General features: G+C 34.5%; 2 protein-coding genes across 2 annotated transcripts in view; one reads left to right on the forward strand and one right to left on the reverse strand.

The window, feature by feature from the left end:
- The window catches only part of LOC128234323 (low-density lipoprotein receptor-related protein 2-like), a 46,352-nt gene that overhangs the window by 22,091 nt on the left and 5,837 nt on the right, over positions 1 to 18,424 (forward strand). Inside the window, exons 5-7 of the mRNA XM_052948500.1 lie at positions 324 to 452; positions 4,953 to 5,081; positions 11,513 to 11,638. Of these exons, the coding sequence (XP_052804460.1) occupies positions 324 to 452; positions 4,953 to 5,081; positions 11,513 to 11,638 (384 nt within the window). The remainder of the gene's footprint in view (positions 1 to 323; positions 453 to 4,952; positions 5,082 to 11,512; positions 11,639 to 18,424) is intronic.
- Positions 7,559 to 18,424, reverse strand: part of LOC128234333 (uncharacterized) — a 29,321-nt gene continuing 18,455 nt past the window's right edge. The window contains exon 11 of the mRNA XM_052948520.1: positions 7,559 to 8,646. Coding sequence (XP_052804480.1) covers positions 8,613 to 8,646 — 34 coding nt within the window. The 3' untranslated portion in view covers positions 7,559 to 8,612. The remainder of the gene's footprint in view (positions 8,647 to 18,424) is intronic.

Genomic DNA, 18,424 nt, shown 5'->3' on the forward strand with positions numbered 1-18,424 from the left:
ATATTGCACATATTATTAGCATAAAAGGGGTCATCTTCAAACAGTGATGATTAATTAAAATATATCAATCAAGACTAATACTATATATATAATAAATAATTGAATTTTATACTAGCATTTGCGACGGTTTATACGGTTTGTTATTGTCACAAAATGTTTTGACGCTAAACGGGTTATTCTGCAATGATCAAAATATTTATGACCATTGAAATCATATAAAAAATGTATGTATAATGGTATTGTGTTTTATTGTGTTTTACATCGCATAAGTATATTTCTTTTATTTTCGACATTTGATGCAGCCATTTTCTTCTTTATTACAGCCCCGGATGAATGCCTTCAACGAGGACAATTTTATTGCAATAGTTCCCGGAGATGTATCCGCAATGGTTTTGTTTGTAACGGAGATCTTGACTGTCAAGAAGGTGAAGATGAATCACCTCCTGTTTGCTGTAAGTCATATCTGTCGACTTTCACTTATGTGTTGGTGATGATAATAATAATGTAGTGTGCATTGTAAACAGATTAAATTTTATTAAGCATGAAAGCATCCTTTACATGTATCTTATTATATATTATACTAGTATTTGCGACGGTATATACAGTATGTGTATGGAAACGTTTCAACGTAGCTTTTGGTTTATCAAGTTTAATGAAATGTGAATGCATTATATTTTATTTTGCTCGTTCATTGTTAATCGTTTATTTATAATATAAAATATTAAATATTCGCATACGTATCAAAATCCCTTGAAATATTGCTTAGTTTTAACACACCCATGATTTAAGCAGTTGTTGTTTTTGTTATTGTTGTTGTTCAACGTCATTTAAATATTAACCGTACATTGTTCGAATCAAATATCTGTTGGCCGTCTGTGTAATTAATAATACAATGTGTCCATCTTTCAACAAGATTATTTTTTAAATAGTATTGATCGGCAGTTTGGTTTCGCTACCAGTTTGTCAATATCAGTGACGCAAACAACCTCTATAAGTTTTATGGACCAGAGTGCAAATTATCAGTTTTCGGTTTGTTATAGAGAAATGTTTTAAGTGAATATTAATGGAAATTGTGTTAGGAAGTGTTTGTTATACCAAATATTATCCCGTATACGGCCGGATTTTGTTTTGCTTATATTTATATTCAGGACGGTATTTTCCTGATTTATGATGGCATCATTCAACACTTAATTCGCTTTTTTCACAACCGTTCCGAATTACTGATGTATATATATATATATATATATAAATAAAACATTTTCCTTCCGTTTCCAATTACTAACGGAAGAATACTTGGGACAAGGAAACTCAAACACGGGTTAATTATGACAAACAGATTGCGCCTGTTGATTCTAAAGTCATAAGGTCTAAGGTCAAGGTAGCTGTGCCATTTATCTAATAAACAGCTTACGACTAGTAAAATAAACGACGCTTCAGCCCATGAATCTCAGAAATACCTGACAGAGAGTTGTTGAGATGAGGATCTGAGTAACTACGGTTTTAACTTGCAAAGACACATTATATCAATTAAAACACTTACTGATTTAAGTTTTCTTTACAAAATACATAGTTTTAATTAGTGAAAAGAAAAAAGCAAACGTTGTCAGTTATAACGAAAAGGTTCTTAATATAAAGGATCCACTTAACGGTACATAATGTTTTATATAAATCACAAATGAAACAGTTCCGTATGTAGATTGTGGTGTGTAGTAGAAATGGACAAGCCGTCTTTGAAGCGTCCCTAGACATTGAAACCCACTAAAACAAAAATATTGTTTTTTATGTTTTTAATGTTTTTATTCTGCAAATTCGAGATCATACAGTAGAGTAAAATAATGATAAAATTGGAGTTTTCAGATGCATTACTCGGAAAACTAATCTTTGTTTCAAGAACATGAGCGAGTTCCTTTAATATATCGTGGTAGTAGCGTCAATATTGTGTCATTCACAAATGGTATCCATGCAAAAGTGTATTTGCATCCAAATGAAGGATCTCAACTTTTATTTTCAAATTTAATATATCGAATGCAATTTGGTAAGAAATGAAGTACTACAATTCAGTCGAGTGTGTATCATATGTGAATGATAACCACACAATACTATATTTGATCAATATTAGTTTCTTAATTAGTTAAAAGTGTTGAAATAAGTATAATTGTCAAGAATTATTTTTGATCAAACACAAGGCTGGTATTAGTTGAGTTGAGTTGTAATAGTATCGTACAACCTAGAGCATGCGATATGTGATGTGCAACGGATGGAACATGTCAACCCATTCTTCCACATTGAATTTTTCTTTTGCTAGTGATATACGCATTAACGTTTCTTGAACTTTGAATAGAAAACCTCTTAAGCCGTGTCACAATAATTATCATTGAAACCCGTCATGATCATTTGATAAGATGTGCAGGATATCGTCATTATTTATTAAACGATTAATGCAAACGTTGAATTTATTGTTCCTATTTTTAAAATGGTATATATTGGTTTGTATAGTTTCATGTAGCTTTTGGTACAAAATTACTGATGAAATGTGAATGCATTCTATTTTATTTAGCTCTTTCAATGTTGTTCGTTTATTTTTTAATATGATTTATTAAATATACGCATACGTATCAAAAGTTCTTGAGACGTTGCTTAATAATAATACACTTATCATGGAATTTATTATGAATCAGAACGCAATTTGTCAGTTTTCTGTTTGTAATGGAGAAATGTTTTAAGTGCAAAATAATGGCAATATCGGTAGAAACTGTATATCATTCAAATAAACGTCCCGTAAACGTCCGGATTGTATTGATACATATACATACTTGGAACGGTAATTACCTGACATAAGGGTGACACAAGTTCAACACATGAATTAATTTTATACAGCAGGTCCAATATATATATATATATATATATATATATATACTTTCCCATCCGCTTTCGATCAGTAACGGAATAATACTTGGGCCAAGGAATCTCAAATACAGAGTATTCATGAGCAGCAGATGACGCCTGTCGATTTTAAGGTCATACGGTAAAAGATCAATGGCGCTGTGTCATTGATCTGAACTACAGTTTCCGACTCATAACGTGAAGACGGCTTCAGCCAATTAAACTCAAATTCGCGGTGACCTTAAGCTGAAAAACGGAATCACAGTAACAACTCACAGAGAGTAATCGATATAAGGATATTAATATGTTAAAAGATAGTTAATAGTCACATTTAATTAAACAATTTGCTGATCATTTATCTGATGTTAGTTCCCTTGGAAATATGCATATTTAGTGTTACACTGACATTTCGGAGTGAAACTCCAGGATATTTGAAGTATGATGATAACTTCGAGTATAACTTGCCAACACAAAATAAATCAAATGTTTACATTTACCATTTAAGGTTTTATTTACAAAAAGACATATTTAATAAATAGTAAAAAGAAACAAACAAACATTGTCAAAAAGTATTTAAAACTTTCCTGAATGATCGACTTAAGAGTACAAAATGTTCTATATAAATCGCTAATGAAACAGTTCCGTATGTAGATTGTGGTGTGTAGTAGAAATAGAAAAACCGTCATTGGAGTGGTTCCCGGACATTTGCTCGGAAATGTTTCGATCAAAACATCGGATGTCAAAGTTCAATGAACCTTGTATACCAACGACCGATGTCGCTGAATGCCAGCTGTCCGTCGGTGCACTCGCATACCAACAACCAATGTCGTCAAGTAAGTCTGTCTGCTAGTATAAGTTGTCAAGGGCCGGCTGTCTGTCAGTACCCCCGTAAACCAACGACCGATGGCGTAAAGTTGCGGCCGTCTGTCGGTGCCTTTAAAATCGAACGACCGATGCGGTCAACTGCAGGTGCCCTCGTATACCAACTACCGATGTCGTCAAGAACCGGCCGTCTACCGGTGTACTCTTATACCATCGACTTATGTCAACTACTGACGTCGCCAATGTCGGCAATCTGGCTGTTCCCTCAAATAAAAATGACCGATGACATGGAGTGCCTGCCGTCTTCCGGCTTAGATTAGAATAAATAGGCTTGAAATCATTAGCACAAAAACATGATGAATAAATATTTATAAAACAATAATTCTTTATCGATAATTAGAACAATCTAACAAAATGATCCATGGTTAACATAACGTTCGTTTTGTTGAGCATGCCCAAATGAGGCCCGGCAGTTAAACGTACACACCTATTATAATAAAGGTTCCATCCGTGACACGGGGCATATACCATTTAAGATTGGCATCATTCTTTTTCTTTTGTGCATTAATAATGATGATAATTCACCATCGACTATCGAATATGTCTTGCTAATACTAATATTAATTCATTGGACATTGTAAGTAATTAAAAATATACGAAGTAAAATATATAATGTATCATACAATGTTATTATTGTACTACTTAAGGTGTCACTGTATTTACGACTGTACATTCAGGTTTTAATGATCGCACATAAAGTTAACAGTAAAGGGGTCATCTTGAACACAGTTAAGGTTGATTGAAATATATTTATCATGAATAATCCTATACATAATAATATATGGTTTTGTTTTAAATTAGCATTTACGACGGTTTATACGGTTTGTAATTGTAAGAAAATACGCTGAAGAGGTTATTCTAAAAGATCAAAGTATTTAAGACCATTAATATAATATATATATATATATATATATATATATATATATATATATATATATATATATATATATATATATATTAATGGTCTTAAATACTTTGATCTTTTAGAATAACCTCTTCGGCGTATTTTCTGACATATATATATATATATATATATATATATATATATATATATATATATATATATATATATATATATATATATATATATATATCTAATGAAAATGTGTTTGTTTGCGTTTTATATGGCATAAGTATATTTCATACATTTGAGATATTCGATGCAGTCTTTTTCTTCTTTATTACAGCCCTGGATAAATGCCGTCAATCGGGTCATTTTTATTGCAATAGTTCCCGGAGATGTATCCTTACGGCTAATGTTTGTAACGGAATTAACAACTGTAAAGATGGTGAAGATGAGTCACCTCCGGCATGCAGTAAGTCATATCTGACGAATTAAACTTATTTGATGGTGATGATAATTATAATGTAGTGCATATTGCATACTAATTCAAATTAATTTAGCAAGAAAAATCCGGAACATTTATCTGATTTTATATTGTACAAGTTTTTGCGACGGTATATACGGTTTGAAGATGGACGAATAACGTTTCAACGTAGCTTTTGATCCAATATCATTGATAAAATGTGAATTTGCTTTATTTTATTGTGCTCTTTTATTGTTATTCGTTTATTTTATATATAAATTATTAAATATTCGCATACTTATCAAACTCCCTTGAAGTGTTGCTTAGTGAAAACACACTCATGAGTCAATCGGTTGCTGTTGCTGTTGTTGTTGTTTGGAGTCATTAAAATATAAACCGTCATAGTTCAAATCAAACACTCGTGGATCATCCTTTTTGATTAATACTATAAAGTAACCATCATTAGACCATTAACAATGTTGGCCAGCAGTTTGGTTTTGGAATCTGTTCGTCAAAGTAAGAGATGCAAACAACCTCTATATTTTATAGATTATTCTGAAACATGGTATACATGCTTATCATTGAGTTTACATATCATTTAAAATTTGGTAAGCTTCGGCTAATGACTTCAAAACGAATATGATTTTAAATTTTAACTTCAAAATTAAACATAAATATTTATGTGTTGCGAGAGCGATTGCTACACTTTCCAAAAGATGGCTCTAAAATTTTGTTTTACATCATCATCATGAAGTGAACCGTACGTAATATATGCTTAGTGGCTCCGACAAAGTCGCTCAAATGTGATACTCCCTTCTACCTTATACTTACCTGAGAGCAAAGTATCTGGAGCAAACTAAATGCAGACCGCAAATTTTAGTATTTCGGTTTGTTATGAAGGACTATTTTAAGTGCACAACTGGCAATAATGGTTTAAACCGTAGATCATTCAAAATTATAAACGTCCCTTAAACGTCCGGATTTTATATGTACATATGCATACTTGGGACGGTAATTACCTGTCATATGGGTGACACGATTTCAACACTTGAATATTTAATACTGCCAGTCAGAAATGATAGATACATATCACAAATAAGAACATTTGCCATCCGTTTGCGATCAATAATAGAATAATACATGAACCAAGGAAACTCAAACGCATGTTAATCTGTGTGCAGCAGATGACGCCTGTCAATTTGAAGTCATAAGGTCAAATGTTAATGGTGCGGTGACATTGATCGAAAAAAAACAGTTTCCGAAGAACGCCTCGGCCTATTAAAACTAAAATTCGAAGTAACCTTAAGCTGAAAAACGGAATGACCGTTATACATGATAGAGAGTCTTGGATATGAGGATATTACTATTGTAGAACGTTGTTATTAACAACATTTAGTTAAACAATTTAAGAATCATTTATCTGATGCTAGTAACCTTGGAAACATACATATTTAGTGCCATACTACACTTCAGGGTTCTACGAGTAGAACTTGCCAAGACAAAATATATAACTTTTAAAATATAGTGATTTAGGTTTTATTTACAAAATACATAATTATTTCTAATTAGTGAACAGATTCAATCAAACGTTACTAAAGACTTTTCTAAAGGATCGGCTTAAGAGTACAATTTTTTTATATAAATCACTAATAATACAGTTTCGTATGTAGATTGTGGTGTGTAGTAGAAATAGACCAGCTGTCGTTGAAGCGCTTCCGGGACATATGCCCAGAAGAGATTTCACAATCAAAACTTCGGAATTCTATGTTTAATTTACCTCGTATACCAACCGGCCAGCTGTCAGCCGGTGCACTAGTATACCAATGACGGGCGTAATTCAAGTGTTCGCTGTTTACCGCTATCGGTTCTGTAGTACCGACTCAGTACCGATTCCCTCGTAGAACAACGACATAATTATTAAGTGGTCAAAAGCTGGCCGTCTTCCGTTGCCCTCGTAAACCAACGATCGATGTCGTCAAATGACGAATGTCTTTCAGTTCCCTCCTATATAAATGACCGATGTAATCAAGTGGCAGCTGTCTGTCGGTTCCCTCTTACACCAAGTACCGGCCGACTTCCTATACCGCCGTATACCATGGTTCAATGTCTTCAAGGTTCGGCCTTCTGCCGATGCCCTTGTTTACTAACAACCGTTGTCGTTATATGACAGCCCCCTGCTGGTGCTATCGTATACCTTTGACCGATGAAGTCAAGTGCAGGCCGTCTGCCGGTACCGTCGTATACCAGCGACCACTGTTTTCGATCGCCAGCCTTCTTCCAGTTTCTTCGTATTCTAGAAACCGATGTTGTTAAGTGCGAGTCGTCACCAAGTGACCTCTTATATCAACGACCGATGTGGTTAAGTGTCGGCCGTTTGCCAGTACTCGAGTATCCAAACTAATGATGTCGTCAGCCGGTGCCCTCGTATACCACCGACCGATGTCGTCAAGTGCCGGGAAGCTGTAGATGCTCTGACATACCTACGATTGATGTCGTCAAATCCCGGCTGATTGTCGGTGCTCTCGTATTCGATCAACCGAAGTCGTCAAATACCGGCCGTCTTCCGATGCCTTTGTTTACCAGCGACCAATGTCGTCATGTGCCGGCCCTCTGACGGTGCCATTGTTTACCATTAACCTATGTCGTCAAGTGCTAGCCTTCTGCCGGTTCCCTTGTATACAAAAAAGATCTAGTTAAGTTCGGGACGTCACTCGGTGCCCTTTTATATCAACGACCGATGTCGTCAAGTGTAGGCCGTCTGCCATTGCCCTCGTTTGAGAATGACCGATGTCGTCAAGTGCCGGTCGTCTATCAGTTTCCTTGTATACGAAAGACAGATGTCGTTAAGTAAAGGCCGACTACGTATCCTACGTATACAACGAACGAGGTCTTCATATGCCGGCCGTCTGCCGGTTCCCTTGTATACAACGACAGATGTCGTCAGGTTTCCGTCGTCTGTAAGTGCCATCGTAAACCAAAGAACGATATCGTAGAGTGTCGGTCATCTGCCGTAGCCTTTGTATACTAACGACTGATGTCGTCAAATGCCGGCTGTCTGCCGGTTCCAACGTATTCAAACGACCGATGTTGTAAAGTGTCGGTCGTATGCTGGTGCATTCGTATACCCACGACCAAAGTCTTTAAGTTTTGATCGACTACCGCTACCCTCGTATTTCAACAACCGACGTCCTGAAGTGCCGGCTGCCTGCCGGTGCCCTCGTATTCCAACGACCGACGTCGTCAAGTGCCGGACGTATGGCGTTGCTCTCGTATACCGCACTGGTCAAGTGCCGGGCGTATGCCTGTTTGTATACAAAAGACATATGCTTGGACTTGTGTGTCGTTTGCCGGTGCCCACGAATACCAATGACCGAGTTCGTGGGCCGTGTATCGGCCGTCTGCTTGTGCGCTGTACCCATGCCCGGTAACTCGATATGGCCTTGGTAGTGTCGGCGTTGTCAACGGGCATGTCTCGGTGTAGACCGGCCGTTGCTCTGATAATAATGGTTTCATGCTCGATATGCGTGCTCGTCCCGATGTCTACCTGCCACACGTCTTACCCAATCCAGAACGGCTACAAAATATGACACATATTAACTACTCTATTTTATTTGGCCACCATGGACTACTTTCATCCCAACATATTTTTATTTCGTGAATAACATAAGCAAATACTTTGCACATACCCCGGTATTTGTCAGTACAATATAACATACCACGTCCATATAACGCTATAAAAATGATTTTCGTTGCCTACGACACCACAATTAACTGTCTTATGAGTATAACCGTTAGATATCTGGAAATAGCAAAAGAACTACCACTATTTTCAAAACAAATACAATATAAGATTATATTTTATGCTACCTCCTCGCTTATATAATTTTATCAAAAACCGTTATATTAAGCAACAATTCATTTTTGAACCTAAACAAAAAAACTTTCAATATTGACCAATAAGTGTTTACCAGGACATAATCACAGCGTGTTTCATAAGAGGCCCGTCAAGCTAGTAACATAGATCTTTTTAGTATAACAAGGTTAGCGTTAAACTTAACATCGTCAAAACTTAGGTCAAATGAAAATTAAAATGCTTGAAATTTTTAGTGCAACAAAATGATAAAAACAATACTCCTTTATCAATAACTATAACACTCTAGCAAAATAATCCCTGCTTAACATAACGTTTATTTTGATGAATATGCCCAAATGAGGCCCTGCAGTATATTATACGAAAATGTTATAATAAATAGGTTTCATCCGTGACACTAGAGCATATGTCAATTTAGAGTGACATCTTTTGTTTCTCTTTTGTGCATTAACAATGATGATAATTCACCAGTGAATCTCTGTCGACTATCGAATATGCCTTGTTTATACGAATAGTAATTCAATGGACATTGCAAGTAAATTGAAATATATCAAGCAAGAAGAAAAATGTATAATACAATTTTATTATTGTACCACTAAAGGTGAAACTGTATTTACGACCGTATATTTGGATTTTTACGAAAGCAATATTTACGGTTAAAGGGATAATCTTGAAAACAATGACGGTTGATTGAAATATATTTATATTGACAATTCATAACTTATGACATAGCATATGATTTTATTGCAAATTAATATTTGCGACGGTTTAGACGGTTGGTTATTGTCACAAAATGTCTTAACGCTTAAGGTGTTATTCTGACTACTACTTCTGCTGCTTCCACTACTACTACTACTACTACTACTACTACTACTACTACTACTACTACTACTACTACTTCTACTACTACTACTACTACTACTACTACTACTTCTACTACTACTACTACTACTACTACTACTACTACTACTACTACTACTACTACTACTACTACTACTACTACTACTACTACTACTACTACTACTACTACTACTAGTCCTACTACTACTAGTAGTAGTACTACTACTACTACTACTACTACTACTACTACTACTATTACTACTACTGCTACTAGAACTACTACTACTACTACTACTACTACTACTACTACTACTACTACTACTACTACTACTACTACTACTACTACTACTACTACTACTACTACTACTTCTACTACTACTACTACTACTACTACTACTACTACCACTACTACTACTATACTACTACTACTACTACTACTACTACAACTACTACTACTACTACTACTACTACTATACTACTACTACTACTACTACTTCTACTACTACTACTACTACTACTACTACTACTACTACTACTACTACTACTACTACTACTACTACTACTACTACTACTATACTACTACTACTACTACTACTACTATTACTACTACTACTACTACTACTACTACTACTACTACTACTACTACTACTACTACTACTACTACTACTACTATTACTACTACTACTACTACTACTACTACTACTACTACTACTACTACTACTATACTACTACTACTACTACTACTACTACTACTACTACTACTACTACTACTACTACTACTACTACTATACTACTACTACTACTACTACTACTACTATACTACTACTACTACTATACTACTACTACTACTACTACTACTACTACTACTACTACTACTACTACTATACTACTACTACTACTACTACTACTACTACTACTACTACTACTACTATACTACTACACTACTACTACTACTACTACTACTACTACTTCTACTACTACTACTACTACTACTACTACTACTACTACTACTACTACTACTACTACTAATGCTACTACTACTACTACTACTACTACTACTACTACTACTACTACTACTACTACTACTACTACTACTACTACTACTACTACTACTACTACTACAACTACTACTACTACTACTACTACTACTACTACTACTACTACTACTACTACTACTACTATACTACTACTACTACTACTACTACTACTACTACTACTACTATACTACTACTACTACTACTACTACTACTATACTACTACTACTACTACTACTATACTACTACTACTACTACTACTACTACTACTACTACTACTACTACTATACTACTACTACTACTACTACTACTACTACTACTACTACTACTACTACTACTATACTACTACTACTACTAATGCTACTACTACTACTACTACTACTACTACTACTACTACTACTACTACTACTACTACTACTACTACTACTACTACAACTACTACTACTACTACTACTACTACTACTACTACTACTACTACTACTACTACTACTACTACTACTACTACTACTAATAATAATAATAATAATAATAATAATAATAATAATAATAAATAAAGTAATAATAATAATAGGTGTGCAACGGATATTGCAGGTTGATTCATATTACTAGTATTTGCGACAGTGTAAACACATCGTATGTATCGAATGAAAATGATCTTTCTATTCTAACACATAAGTTTATTTCATGTATTACAGCCGTGGATGAATGTTTTCGAAGAGACCGGGCCTTATGTCCAAATGACAAGTGCATCTCCACTAGTTGGTTGTGTGACGGAGCTAGGAACTGTCCATTTGGTGAAGATGAGTTAGATTGGACCTGCGGTAAGTCGTGCTTGTATCGCATCTACTGTTTCTTGATGATGACAAAAATAGTGCAAATTATGATAACTAAGCTAAAATAAAGCAACACATATTCTTATAAAGTATACATAACATTATATTATACCAATACTACTATAGAAATTACTGTAGTATATGCGACGGAATATACAGTAACGGTGATTAATGGTCCCAAACATTTTGAGTAGAAATTGTAACCTTTATACATTCAATATTTACCTATATCCTCGCTGACTAAGATACATATTAAACTTTCTTGTTAAGATGTGGCCACAGAAACAATAATCGAACAAGACGAATACAACTTGTAGCTATTAGAAAAAGCTGAATTTATTTTACCCTCATGTTAAACGGATTTATACCTACATGTAATAACGATAACAAGACGATACTAACGAACAACTGATTTATGGGAATGAATTATCCCCCCCCCCCCTTAGAAAGATATTGGTTTTCTTTGTAGAAGAGCACCAATTCTTAATCATTAAATCACTTTAAGCGTATTCGAAAATATATCAAAATGATGTACGTTGTAAAAACTTCATAATAATTATTTATATATTAACAAAAACTAAAATTGGTGCTAATAAGGATAATATGGATCTTACTGATAATGATGATGATAATACTAATAATTGTACAATACTGGAAAGTTTTGCTCTTTCATTATTTCTCCCCAGAACGGTCACAAGAAGCAGAGCTCTGTAACGCCGCATAGCAGCATCGTCGCATGAACGTGTTTATTTCGTTTATGCGGTGATTGTCAACGCATAAACAGTGCGACCTCGTTTATGCGGCGACGCTCAACGCATAAAGCAGAAATTGCGTATATTGGGCGCAACTGTGCCTTTTGCCACAAGAGGATTAACTTAACCATTTATTATAAAGCTAAAAATAGTTTAAAGTATTTCAACAAAAACGATGGTGATGACGTCGTCGATGATGATGATGATAATGATGATGATGTCAAAATTGAGATATTCTTTTTTAAAAAAGTTAAGTGCTCGCATAGCTCTTTACCTACCAAACATAGATTCACCAAACTTTGCACAAATGTTCACTGGTATGTGAAGTTGTGCACACGAGTTTCCATTTATACATATATATCTATATATATATAAATGAAAGTGTTATGGTCCTTGACCTAGTCAGTAAAAAATTGTTTTATTGTTGTTTTGTGGCACACATTGCCCTTTTTTAATGTTGTGATGAAATATTTGGAAACAATATAACCTTCAAAAGTTTTCATTTCGTTGCCATGGTAACCAGAGATATACGCTAATGACCTAGACGTGAATAAATTTCACAATCGCACAGTGGTTCTTAGCTCATCTGAGCACAAAGAGCACATGTTGAGCTGTGAGGATTGTTGGATTTCTGTTGTTTGTACGCCGTTAACAATATACTTTTATAGAAACGTTTGAAAAGACGTTGAAAGTGCGCATTGTCAAGGGTACATGCCCGTCAGTCTGACAAAAAACGAGAATATATGTTACGTCATACGACGATTCAATTTTATGATTGTCCCAAATGACGGTGTTGTGCGTTGTGGTGACATATATTCCCGCCATTAGACGCTCGTTTATTTTTTTTTTAAATACAATCATGTATTCAATGTTTTATTACAAATCGCATGATATCAAGAAAAGGGTACCTCACCGAGTTCGTTTTTGCGCAGTATTAAATAATCTAACCACTATACCTGTTTCTTTTTCAATACGTAGTGTATTTAAACGTTTAGCATGACGTTAATCGAATTGTTTTTGTTTATTAAATGGAAAGATTAGATATCTTAGAGTGTCTGATCAGTTTTATGTTAGGGATATTTGTTATTGTTGTCGTACAAAGTATCTAATTCCACACAAGACGGGCGCTGAATAACCAGCTTTATAAATCAATGACTTAAATCTAGCGGCTATTTTAATGAGAGGCTTTCTTAATCATCAAGCAATCTCATTTGCCGAATTATAATATTTTGATAATGCACATCAATAATCGTTCCAATCACTATGCTATGAGCTGTGACTATGCTGATTAGTGCTTTGTTTTTTATATATACATCTAAAGTAATAACTCAACAATAAACGGTTCTATCACTTTATTAATTACCAATTTCTTTAATAAGTATCGGTAGAGATCTGCAGATAAGGCTCTAAACTAAGCAAAAGCATAGTAAATCCAGTGTGTGACACTCATTTCTTACACAAAATATAACTAACAAACCAAAAAATGATAATCGAGAAAAATCTGCATTGTATTAAGCACAAACGGATCTCGGCACTAGAGGGGGTGCAGCCCCCCCCCTTTAAATCATCCAAGTTTTCTTCTGTATGTCACTATCGTAGAAAAATGTAATAGTATACAGTTCTATAAATTACGCGACTATAGAGTTCAGTGTTTTAAATCTAAGTTTGATGTAGTCAATCGGTTATCGTTGAATAAAAACATATACAATTAATAAATTCCACTAATATTGGTAACCATATTATTGACTTAGTTTGGTAGTGAATATAACTCTTGAACATTTTCAACGAGGGTCATTTGTTACGCAACGGTTTGGAGAGGGGTGGGGGATGGTCAGTTCTTGGCGTTAAAAAATGTGGTCAATATAATTATAACGGGGTAAATCGGCGTTAATTTAAAACACACTAAAATTTTAAAGTGAAACTCTTATTCAAATCAATATTCCACATGTATAACAAACATTTATTTTGACTGATAAACCCTTACTTCTTATTAAATAATAAACTCATACAACATATCAATCACTGATTACAAGATTGTAACTGTTTATGTAATAGTAGAAAGCGAAAAAATGATTCATTTTTTGGTGAATGCTAAAGGGTTTACTATGGTCTCATATTTCTTTCAAATTAAACTCGGTATTCTTCATAAAAACCATTGTTTTCGAAATGTATTTATTCTTAAAGGCATATTAAAACAATAGTATTAGTTGTGGTAAATCGCATTTGTGTTTAATACTTGTGTTTGCACTGATTGTAAATGATCACATTGAATTGATTCTATTATCTCATCTTATTAAGGGTTGCTATAGTTCACACAAATGCACTCACATGAACGCACGTATACGCCCACATACTCGTACATGCACGCACGCCCATACACACGAACACGCACACACACACGCACACACACACTATGATAAAATATATGTTCCAAATTGCTCAAATGATGATCTTAAAGTTATGTTTTAGTGCATTAAAAGGTTTATGTTTGTTAATCAATGCATTGTTTGTTTTAATCCATAACGAGTTATTTTGTTTTCCTGACTTTACCACGCAATCAAAGCTTCTCGTGCGTACAAACAAATTCATGAGACAACTTTAGGCGATGCATTCAATGCCCATGATACAGAAGCCAACATAGCTACCTTATCCCGCACTCAATGTCCCTGCCGTGCGTATGGTACACGCGTGCGTGCGTGCGGGCGTGCGTGTGTGTGCGCGCGCGAGCGTGTGTACATACATGCCTGCGTGTGAGAGCGTACATGTGTGTGAGAGCGTGTGTGCGCGTTCGTGTGTGTGTGGGCGTGCGTATGATTGTTTGTGTGTGTGTGTGTGTGTGTGTGTGTGTGTGTGTGTGTGTGTGTGTGAGCGCGAGCGCGTGCGCAAATATGCATGCGTGTGCACGCGTGCTTGAGTGTGGGATGGTGTGTGGGGTGCGTTTTTACGCGTGCGGACGTAACTTTATTGTACGTCTTGTGCGTGTGTTTGTATGTAAGCTATAACAACCCTAAAAAAAATGAGCTTATAGTAATTATTTAAAGATGCACACTTACTCTCCCATCTCAACTCAACTCAATATCTTAATTTTCCCCATGGCTGGACATATTCATAATATATCCAATCATTGATAGACATAGAACATAAATAATATTATATACAATAATAGTACAGTTTAAAATTATAGCATATTGCAATCAAAATATTAGGTAGGATTTAGCTATATATAAGTATAAATAAAAAGCTTAAGTTCTACATGCAAATAAAATAAGTATATTTGACTTCCATGATAGTAAGGTCGTATGTGATCTGACGCTTGGATGCAGAAATCTTGTCGAAAACAAAGGTTCTTATGAGAAATACCGAGTTGATTTAAAAGCAATGAGCATAATACATGGTATTTTTACATTATGAGATTAGAGTAGACCACATTAAATATTTTAGCATTCACCAATAATTTAATGTTTTTCCTCATTCTGTTATAAAACACGCGGTTAAAATCTTGTAACCAGTAATTAATATTTTCCATAAATGCATAATTGAGTAAGAAGTTAAAGTTTTATTAGACTTAATTGATCTTGTTATACATGTTTATGCATGGATTTTGGATAAGCATGTCACTTTAACTATAGTTCATTTATAATCAGTGCTTTAATTATTTAATAATGTTAACTATTCGGTATTCAACAAAAGAAAACAATGTTGAATTATCAAATTAACTAAAATTAACAACAACTGTTATATAATATTGTTCAGTGGATTATTCAAAACTAAGCTCTTATTAGCGTAAATAATAGTTCGATTTACGTCATGCTAAACGTTTTATAACAATACGTAATGAAAAAGAACAGGTATAGGGGTTAGATTATTTGATACTGCGCAAAAACGAGCTCGGTGAGGTACCCTTTTTTTGGATAGCAGGCGATTTGTAATAAAACATTGAATACATGTATTTAAAAAAAATCAAAAATTAAACGCGCATTTTTTTCAAGAATTAAAGAAAGGCGCACTTTTTTCAGCGAAACACGCCGCCGTTTTTTTCCGCGAAAAATGACGTTAAAGACGAATTTTAAATAAATAACGTAAAACAAGTGAACGAAAAATATATGTGCGTGAACGTTTTCACAAGACGCACTTGAGGTTTAATTTTTTTAGCAGTAAACGGAGAATTCGTGAAACTATCCGTTATTGTAGCTGGAACGCAAAGATATGAGAGACGTCTCGAAATTTACGTCAGTGGTATATTTTGAGGAGTCATAGTTTCAAAACTGTTCCGAATATTGAAAATGTAAAAACAGTCCCTAATTGGGCATATGCTCTTCTATTCGTATACCAATTTTCAGACAGTAACTAGAAAAAAATTCAAAGTCGCGTTCCACCTTAACTCCCTCGCTTAAAATAACATGTATAGGATAATGATAACGTCATGTTTCTATATTAATCAACAGTGTATTGACCTAAACCGACTAATCAATCCCATGGTTTGATATTTACAGAGTTATAATGAATTAATAATTGTATTTTTCTCTAGACACCTGTGTGTATTGCATGCTGGATAACTTTAAAGGCATATTAATATGAGCACACGGACAATGCGATCGAACTCTGTTTATACACTTAAATACTTAAGTATCATGATTAGAGATGAGTACAATCTTCTGCAGCTGTCTTTTTATTGTTTGAGAAAGGCTATCGACAACATTCAGTAATAGCCAAACAATTATAACTTAGAACATCATCGGTTCAATGACCATCCAATTAGAGTGCATTATTGAAATAGAAAATGACGTCAATACCTTTTGCGTGTAATACAATATGAATATCAAGTATTCTCGAAGAAAAAAGTCTAGGCATAAATAAATATTTAGGTATTACACTGACTATTTGGTTTTGTATAATAATTTGTCATTAACAAATTAGACGTATTATCAAGCATCCGTTTATTTTTAGCAGCAATTTAATTTAAACACACAAAATTATTTTGTTGAATAACTGCAGTTATTTCCCAAACACCGTCATTTACCATAATATCAAAATAAATGATGTCAAGTTAAATTACTTTCTTAAACGATTTAGCACATACGTCTTATGCTGAATTCAGCAATTGACTATTAGTATCTTAAGTCCAACAAACGTTCAATGCAGTATATCAAATACAATATGTAAATAGGAGACCTTACCTTTACTTCTTTAACTATTTTTTTTTTCAAAGCGTCAGGGACAAAATAAGCCAGTATTTGTTTTCCTTTGCACGGACACATGCCCGAATTAAAATAAACTACGAGACAATTACCCCATGCATACACTTAATAATAGTTAAATACCCTAAAGGTTACAACCCCAACTGCCCATGTTATTGAAATTATTTACGAGTGTGGAATGTGAGTTATGTTTTATTGCAAATCATTGTGCACATATCATTCCCGTCAAATATATAGTCGTGACTAAACTGTACAAAGAACAAGGTAATGACCAGTAATTTATAGTTCTTTCCATCTGGTGGTCATTTAATGAACTGAATCCAAGAGCTTTCCGTTACTGCGAGCGATGTATCCTTACGCATGCAACGAGAAATGGTGATACAATATTCAATGGATCAACGACTACCAATATATTTATTTTTTATACCTTTTGACAGCCATTTTTCCGTTGTTGTTTTTTCTTAAGGATAGCAGAGAGATAAATTTGCCCATGCAGAGTAGGCTAATTCGTTAGAAAGAATCTTCAAAATATAGTGTGTAATTCAAATAGTTAGATGACATGAAGTTAAATCTTAATGATTAAGAATCGGCGGAATGAGAGTAGCGTGCGAACACTACTGGCACAAGCATAGTTGCCTTAAAGAAAAGACGCACGTGTTGTCACTAAAATAACAAGCCCAGTAGTCTAAAAGCTAGCACGCACGTGTCATCAGGAAAAAAGCCTTAAAGCTAACACGTGAATGCGTGTCGTCACTTCAGACACAAACCTAGTTTCATTAAAGCTAACATGTGCATGCATTATCACTTCTGGAACAAACCGAGAA

The sequence above is a fragment of the Mya arenaria genome, chromosome 1 (genome assembly GCF_026914265.1).
Source record: "Mya arenaria isolate MELC-2E11 chromosome 1, ASM2691426v1".
Lineage (NCBI taxonomy): Eukaryota > Metazoa > Mollusca > Bivalvia > Myida > Myidae > Mya > Mya arenaria.